General features: G+C 35.0%; 1 protein-coding gene across 1 annotated transcript in view; it reads right to left on the bottom strand.

Moving 5' to 3' along the window:
- The window catches only part of LOC124638112 (hemicentin-2-like), a 289,572-nt gene extending 282,622 nt beyond the window's left edge, over positions 1-6,950 (bottom strand). The window contains exon 1 of the mRNA XM_047174965.1: positions 6,757-6,950. Within this exon, the coding sequence (XP_047030921.1) occupies positions 6,757-6,759 (3 nt within the window). The 5' untranslated portion in view covers positions 6,760-6,950. The remainder of the gene's footprint in view (positions 1-6,756) is intronic.
- Positions 6,951-9,785: the final 2,835 nt, after the last annotated feature.

The following is a 9,785-nucleotide window of genomic DNA, read 5'->3' on the forward strand; positions in this document are numbered from 1 at the left end:
TCAAGCTGTCAATTTAATGACCAGTAGATATAGACTACTGCCAACTGCCAAGCTGTCAATTTAATGACCAGTAGATATACACTACTGCCAACCATCAAGCTGTCAATTCAATGACCAGTAGATATAGACTACTGCCAACAATCAGGCTGTCAATTTAATGACCAGTAGATATACACTACTGCCAACCATCAAGCTGTCAATTCAATGACCAGTAGATATAGACTACTGCCAACAATCAGGTTGTCAATTTAATGACCAGTAGATACACACTACTGCCAACCATCAAGCTGTCAATTCAATGACCAGTAGATATAGACTACTGCCAACAATCAGGCTGTCAATTTAATGACCAGTAGATACACACTACTGCCAACCATCAAGCTGTCAATTCAATGACCAGTAGATATAGACTACTGCCAACAATCAGGTTGTCAATTTAATGACCAGTAGATACACACTACTGCCAACCATCAAGCTGTCAATTCAATGACCAGTAGATATAGACTACTGCCAACAATCAGGCTGTCAATTTAATGACCAGTAGATACACACTACTGCCAACTGCCAAGCTGTCAATCTAATGACCAGTAGATATACACTACTGCTAACCGTCAAGCTGTCAATTTAATGACCAGCAGATTTTTGGAATAGAATAGGTCTTTATTTGCTTAGAATGCAGGCACTTACAAAATAGGATTGTAAACAACATAATAAGATCCGTGTACATTCCGCCTTGTTGGCATGCAAGCACAACAATTATTAAACACAATTGATTATAAGGCAAATAGGTTATTGTATTATATCCTCTAGGAAATCCCACCACTGCTAAAGTCGTCTTGACGACAATTCAACAACCAGCAACTTTATATTGCTTCCAATAAATGCCTATTATTGAATAAATTTTGATGCAGGTTTAAGAATGAGTAAACTGATCACCAAGTAATGATTTCGTATTATAAATTACTCATTTGATAAATATTAACACCTGCAATAAATATTGCTACTTCCATTAGAATTGTAACAAGGTAAACTTAAACAAAGAATTACGTAAAAAGGTTAAAATTTGTTTGCAATTCGGGTGATACATACATGAACATAAAAGTTATGTATACTTTGTCATTCTACTCTCTTCCCTTCCTTCTTTCCTTTTGCTCTTTTTAATATGATTGAATATTAACATCGGTCAGAGGTTACTTGTTGTCAAAGCTTATTTAGCATACATTAATTTGGTATAGGCATGAATAGGACAAATTATTTAGTATAACCTTGTATATCAAATATTTTTCTGGATCACAGAACTAATAGGTAGTTCAAAATTATAAAAATTAGATAATAGGTAACTGTTGGTCCAAACACTCACGGTTTTATCCTCGTCGCCAATGTATTGTACGCTCATTTTATTATGTTAATCGACTCGCCAACGCACCACCACACAGGTCGACAGTCTGACAACGACTGACTCCCCACCGCTCGATCCGGTATTTATAACCGAGTGACGTATGCGCACGAGGCGTCATAATAATGACATAACCTATACAATGATGCACATGTACCTGCATACACTACAAAAAGTAACTATTTTTAATTGAGGTATGTGTATGGAACTTGGTACTTATTCAGATCTCACTTCTTTTATAGGCGAAGCATTTCCATATTATCGAACTTGGCAGCCTTTCACATTTTTTTTGGGTGGGTAGTTATTATAGATCGTACTTAGTCAAAACTGGTCACTCATCCGTAGTATGACCGCGGCAAGCACTGTAAAAACTTCATCGTGCATTTTGCAAATATTTAACTGGGCATATGATACTTGGCTGCTATCTCTTATTGTAAGTCCTAAGTCTAAAATGTCATCTAAGTTTTTTAATAACAATTATTGCACAGTTTTTAACACAAAGGTAAATAAACCACTCGTTTTTTATAAGGTTAATGACCTTAAAAACTCCATCAAGGACTAATTACTATAATCACTAATTACTATTGAAACCGAGAACTAGGTCAAGTACAAAATAATAACACGTACAATTTTTAAAAGAAAATTATAGTCATTGCGGTATATTGAAACTTTAACACTAAGAGTATCCACACACTGCAAACTTTTAGTCGGACGATAGTTTGTTTAGGCTCATAAATCTATAGGAAGACGAATGGTAGCACACACATTACAAAGATCAGGTATTTAGCCGGTATCAGACCGAATGAAAACAAGATTTTCTTTTAAAAAAATATTCCAACTATCGCATCGGGTCAACTGTCGGCCGACTGTTTGGTTTGCAGGGTACTCTAAGAGTAATGTAGGCTAAAGTAAATAAAAATGTGAAAACGACAGTTTTCGAGGAAATTGTACGATACGTAGGTAATAAAATTATAACGGTGAATTAAAAAAAGATGGTGGTAACTGAGTGGTCGCACACACAGCGCCATCTATGTTACATGGCTGAGAGTTATTTAACCGTTAAAAACAATATAATATCATCACACATGTTTTCTTATACCTCACTTTATTTCTTACAGATTTCCCGAGAGTAAAAAAAAACGTAATTTATAGTCCAGTTTACGTGATACAGACTAGACTCTATAGTATTGCCAACTTCAAGCTACCGCAAACGCTTCTGTATTTTAAATTAAAATACACGATCCAGGAATGTAACCTAGCTCAGTACTCAGAAATTATTCACTAGAAAAACAATAGAATCCTTAACTAAAAACGGCTTCACATGACATCCGCTCCTTCAGTATGAACTTCCTTGCAAAAAAAAGTACCCAGCAGAAACAGTACAGCAACTCCGTCCCATATTATCAAGGCTCAGCAAGTCCTGAGACAAACAGGCTATTCTTGCACGAGTATAATGAGAACGCCTAAGAGATTATGTTCCTCGTAAGACTAGCTAGAAGAAACACCGATATTTGAGTAAATTCAGAATTTCCCCTAGAGGTCAATAAAATTTGGGTTATTCCCGCTCGGTAACACCCTTTCATCAACACTGTTGACGATCGGGAAAAATAAGTTTCGTTTGTTCACAGTGTTGACGAACGCTACTTATTATTTTAGTGTAAAATGGTTATTATGCACATGATAAGGTCACTTTTATTTTCTAATTAATTGTGTTTTAAAAGATCTAACATAATCCATTAAAACATTTTAAAAATCCGTGACATTTTATTTCCATATTTTAAAAATAAAAACCAGCATTCATGGACACTGCGAACGAACGAATCTTTTTTTTCCCGATCGTCAACAGTGTTGACGAAAGGGTGTTACCGAGCGGGAATACCCCTAAAATTTCACCTGTTGTAAACCAGCTTACGAGATACAGATTAGCTACCACAAACGCTTCTAACCTACAATTAATACGATTGCACGATCCAGTACTCACTAGGAAAACAATAGAATCCAAAAATAAAAACGTCTTCACATAGCAGCTACTCCTACACTATGAACTTCCTTGCAAAAAAACTACCCGTCCCATATTATCAAGACTCCGCAAGTCCTGAGACAAACAGGCTATTCTTGCAAGAGTATAATGAGAGCGCCTAAGAGATTATGTTCCTCGTAAGACCAGCTACTTCGCTAGAAGCACCGATATTTGAGCTTAACCTGCTATAATACACTGTAATGCAGCGAAACCGGGTCAGTTACTGTATTGTTAATTTTAATATAGAATATAGGTGTATTTTTATAATAATGAGGCGATTGAGATATATTTTAAAAGCAAAATTGATATTTAGAGTAAATTTATAATGGGAACTTTTGTAACTAACCATTCATTAATTGTTACCTAGTGTAAGTACAAACAGTAGGTACATACCTAAAAGCTTATAACTTATACTTATTTGAAAGGTTAACTTATAAATTCAGTCATAACATTATGACAAAAAATCGCGTCGCTTATTTTTTCTACGCCCTTCATACTAATATCACATGTAAATAAAAAATATGATTTGTATTACCATCACGTCACTACCAATATTACATTCGCGAGCAGAATATCTGGGTCAGTCATGCGGTTTTTTATTTATTCAAAAAGAATACAAATTCAAAGTTTTCAAGATATTGAGTTTCAAGTCTATCAATTTATTTATTCTCGCAAAATTCTGGGAACACGACCTTTTTTGTTAAAACTATCATTTTTCCTGCAACTTTGCCTATGTTTTCCATACATTTTTTGGGGATAAAAACTCTATGTCATATCATGACCCATAAACTATTTCTATGCAAAAATGTCGTGTGGATCCGTTGTTCCGTTACTATGTGAAAGGACGAACAGACACACTTTTAGATGTATAGAGTTATATGTATTCATAGAATATTATATGTGTTGAAAGGAAGTAATTTTTGGAGCCAAGTAGAAAGCAAGCTGCTTCCCACTGTCCCATCTTTTAAGGCTTTACCCAACTGTGGAAAAGTCAGTGCACTACAGCTAAGATACAACATACTAGACTGATAAGCTATATGTCATTTTACAACTAATTAACACGTTAACTAACACCAGCCACATTATATTAAACTTTTTAAATAAAAAAATGTCTGTCAAAACACCACAACATAAAGTATTGCTTATCCTTAGAGATCGACTAGAAAACTTATACACTAATATTGTCGGCATAATTTTCTAAAGTGGTCGCGATTTTGCTAAATTTCAAATTAAAAAACGTGATAAGTCAAACTTAGCACGCGCAAATTTAAATTTCCTTTTCTGCATAACAAACCGAACATATAAGCTAAAATCAATCAAACTTAGTTTATTATTTTTGCACAGTCACTGTGTCATTATCAAGCTATTTATAGATATATATAGTTTACAGTTGCACAGCTGTCAGTTTTCTCATGCTAAACCATTGCACGAGCATCGATCAATGCTCGTTCTAAGGGACATTCTTGCCGGGGCTGCGGGGTTGTTCGAAAGAGTTACCGCGGCCCTGGTATATGAAGGGGTTAAGAAGGAACGTGGTGGGTTTTAGTTAGTAAGAGTCTGATACTGACTCCAAGCTGCACTTACAGGGGGAGTTGCATTTGATGACTTCCCACCGAAAAAGAAAAATGATTTTAGATATCATAACATGGTGCCATTATGAAACAGGGTTCCAAAAAGTACCAGGCTGTGTACTAGGTTTAAAGCCTTACTTTCGTTGGAGACGGTGATTTAAACCTAGTACAAATGCCTGTACCTACTTTTTTAAGTCCACGTTTTATAATAAGGAAGGTTTAAAGAAGTCAAATACAAAATTATTTTTCTTCACTTCTAAAAATACACTTATAATTATTAAGTAAAGGTACATTGCTTATTACCACGTTTCGAACATACTCATACCTAAAATACCACTTCTATCCCTTACTATAACATTACTAACACTAACTTGTAATCTAAATAAAAAATCCACGTTACTCTTCTATACGATGAAATCAACCGAAACAAAAACGGATCACACACTGCCTCACACTACGTTCCAATCTACTACGTCTTACAAAGCCGACCGTAATAAGTACTACACATTGCGAATAAAACTGGCTTGTGTTACGCGTCAATGATGATGAACCAATCATGTTACGCGCTAGTGTGAGATCCGCCTATGAGTCCTTCGAGCGATAGTCCGTTCTTAGCGCTAATCTCATAGCTATAGTTTAAGTTTAAGCTCTGACGTAGCTCAAATGATGTTACTAAAGTTCAGTTCAAGACTTCAAAAGGCTTACGACTTAAATAGATTATGTGCATTAAGCTTTTTGAATATATAAAAGACTAGTTTTCTCTGCGGTTTTGTCTGCTATTTGTACCCATTTTGTAGTAATGATATAGGAGCCTATTAAAATGTTTTTGAAAAGCATTTTGTCGTTAAAGGGATTAGGGCCCACGCAAAAACTTTTATACAACTATGGATTAGGGTTCTACGTGACTAAATTGTTAACAATACCCATTCATTCAAAATCCTATTTAACTTTATTCCCTCTATACTCTCTTTTATCTAAAGGCACAACGTATTAACAAAATAGTAGGTAGCTATAGCTTAAAATATCATCTGTAATTTCATTACAGTCGAGTAAATATGAAAGAAGAAAATATTCACACAAGTACACGTATAAATGAAAAGAAATAAAGACAATAAGACTGCCGTGAAAACTCCAGCTATATCGAACAAAACCGTATTGAATTTCTGCTTCCTCTCGAAGTAATTTTGTCGAGAACAATCAACGTCAATGCATCAAATCTGAATCGAGTGACGAAAATATAAGAATCGAGAGAACGAATCAAACGTGGGTATATTGGGAATGTAATGCGAATCGACTGTACCTACAGACAATTGGAAAAGAGACTCGATTTTATTCGTGAAAATTGGTGAGTAAGGTAAGAATAGATTAGATGTAACGTGGTAGGTCAATGCGTATATCACACGCGATTTTTCATTTATAAAAAAATTAAAACACTGTGGCATGTTTCGTAAGTAACATGTCAAAGAAATATACCTCGCTTTAGAAGGATATTAATTCTGACAAGCACCCATAAATAACCTCGCAAAAAACCCACCACAATATCATTAACATAATATAAAAGAGAGAAGTGTCTTATAAAAGTGTCAAAAGTACTATAAGAGAGAACAATCTACATAATTTTATCAAACCTTGTTCAAGACCTGCGAGAAATTTTAAACTGTATAAATTAATTAAAAGCTTTTCTTCAATCGTAAAAGAAAATTTTCGTCCATAAAGACGCTAAGCGCTACCATTAACTAATCATACTTATCATTAAAAAGTATGCATACCATTTTTCCGAACCATCAAACGGGCTTATCGGCAAACACGTAAATACTTGTATCCAACACACACATCATTTGAGTACTTCACAATTTAATTCACACATACATTACGAACTATACACTGAATAAACCACATACACCGAAATATGAACAGTACTGGCTACGAGCCGCTACGTGAACTACGAGCGGCCGGTGCTACGAAACTGCCGCTACGGCGCGGTACGAAGTTAGCCGAAGGTCGGCGGAGAGAGCCGAGCGCGTGCTGGGGGAGCGAGGCGAATTTCGCTCAGTCTTTCATATTTTATATCGGTCGGGACGGAGCGGAATTACAGAGTTTGCTCGGGTGGGTTTTTATAGCGTAACGGAACCATAGCGGCTGCCTGCCATTCTATTTCGTAGGTATTTTTTCGAGTCGCGAATTTTTCTACATTATTGTTTGGTGCTTAGACAACTTGTGATTTTAATAGCGTGACGTAGAAGTACAAAGGTTCTATTGAAGCTGACGTTTGATGTTATTGTAACGACCAAGAATTATTGTAACGCATGGTCGGAGGTAAATTCAAATTTAATGACCTTTTTGGCCAAGTTATTGTGTTAGTTGTTATTGTGTCTAGTTTCGAAGAATCGCGTGTTTTGTTGCTTTATTGTGAATTGGGTATTTTGTTGGGGATAAAGAGTTCCTAGAACTGTTGCTTACATACTGATTAGATAAGTACTTGGAAATTAAAATATAGGATTCTTTCGTGGAATTATTTAAATCTTTTCATAATATTGCTTTGAAAAAACTTAACAATTTTATTTTTTATAATTATATATTTATTTTCTTTCAAGAAAATTTTTATCAGTTTTTGACTTTTGCAGCTGCCATAATTTATATTATTTTCCATGCATTTGTTCTTATTAAAAATATACGATTTTTATTTTTTAAGTTAAAGTCTAAATATACTTTACAGCTACAAAATCACGTTTGGTAAGTAAAACGATCCGTTTTTTCGACATAGGAGCCGGGCTTACTCTGTCTCAATTGAAATCTCGATAGTTTCTCAAACAGATGAGACTAAAGACTAGTAATCGATTTGCCGAAGTTATTCCACTATTTGTGGAGACTGAATTTCAGGTTTTCTAAAGAAAAGTTACTCTTAAAGATACTCCTCATGGTTTAATATGGTCCCCTTATTTAAAAGGTAACCGTTTCACCTAAAAGCTGAAAAAAAAATTGAGAACATCCTCCTTTTTGGGAAGTCGGTTATAAAATAACAGACATACCAAATACGAAAAAAAATTTGATTCACCAGGGCTAGTGAACACACCCAAAAATAACTATAATATAATTGATATAAAGGTCACCCTATTTTGGAACTATCTTTGATAAAAGCCCTTAATATTGATAAAACATTCTGCTACTGACGTTTTCACCCTCATTTAATAGTTTGTTTATGCCATATGATACGGAAGTAAGGCGGATCACACAGTACCACACATCAGCATTTAAACCACATTTTTGTATTATAGATGGGAAATATTTTGATATACCTGGAATGAAAAAATAAGTTGAAAAGTTGTACTTTTTGAAGAGAAATAATTTTCAAAATACCAGCCCTTTGCCATTTCATATACGTTTTTGCTGGAAAGAAGAAATGGTGAAACAAACTCCACCGACACAAATTTGTCTAGGTTTGAAGATCTGGCTCTATATACATACAAAGTACAAATATATTTTTTTACCGACTTTCCAAAAACGAGGAGTTCCTCAATTCGGATGTTTATATTTATTTATATTCTGGGAACGGTGCATATTTTTCAAACAACCACATAGATTTACACAAGGTACTTAACAAATTACCTAAAAAAATAGCTTTTTTTCATTCACCTAAAATAGGCAGGCTGCAGTATTTTTTAGATAAATTAATCGAAGAATGTGTTCATAGATATGTGTCATAAGGCGTGGCAGTGTGAGATCCACCTAAGAATAGGCCACCCTATATCTTCTATGGGGTTGTCACCGGAAATTAAGGGACGGTATCTCACACATGGACAAAATCTACCTTTACTATGGCAATGCCATTATGCTTGCCGTCAAAATTCTTGGCTTGTTTTCATTCACACTCACGCTAATATGCCTGCATTTATCTGCGAGAATTTTGTAAAAAAAAAATATTTTCTTATGTCAGTACAGCTATTTACTTATATGGGTCAACAATTAAGTATTTAACTTCTGCATCATTTATATTTATAACTTAGTTTACTTCTATATGGTTCAGTAAATGTTTACTTTAACACCGTCTTGCCTCATCATACAAAACAAATATTTGACTCATCACAACCTCGCCTCGCTTTATCGTATTCGCAATTAAACAAAGGTTTGTTAACAGCTCATCATAATTTTATTTAAATCATTACAAAATAATATTACCTATTTCTTTTTAATACACATAATTTCTTAAGTCTCTCACTAAAACATGTTTATATACTTAAACACTGTCTTACATCATCACACCACGCAATTCCTTGCCTCATCACTACAGTGACTCAGCATTTTCCGTGCCTCGTCTCCCTATCCTCAATTACAGCAGAGCTCGTTGACAGCTCACCTTGGAGATGACTTGTAACCCGATCACCCATAGCTTTATCATTTAAAACATGCTTATTTTTCCATATTAAACCTACTCCCTCTATCACATTCTAAAGTCTAAAACATGTTTACTTCATCACCGTCTTGCCTCATCACTACAGTGACTCAGTATTTTCCTTGCCTCGTCTCGCTATCCTCAATTACAGCAGAGCTCGTTGACAGCTCACCTGGGGGATGACTTGTGCACACGATCGGCAATTGTTTTACGAATGCGGTAGGACGGGGAGGGGGGACTGGACTGTTCGCGAGATGTAAAGGTTGTAGATTTAGGTGGTGCTAGATGTGGTTAGTTTTATGGTGAAAGAGAATGAATGATAAGATAGAATTATTTATGGATGTGGCAGATTTATGTAAAAGTGCAAATTGGAGTCTAAACAGTGTTTAAGAAAGTTATTTTGATGTA

This window comes from Helicoverpa zea, chromosome 17 (assembly GCF_022581195.2).
Source record: "Helicoverpa zea isolate HzStark_Cry1AcR chromosome 17, ilHelZeax1.1, whole genome shotgun sequence".
NCBI classification, from domain to species: domain Eukaryota; kingdom Metazoa; phylum Arthropoda; class Insecta; order Lepidoptera; family Noctuidae; genus Helicoverpa; species Helicoverpa zea.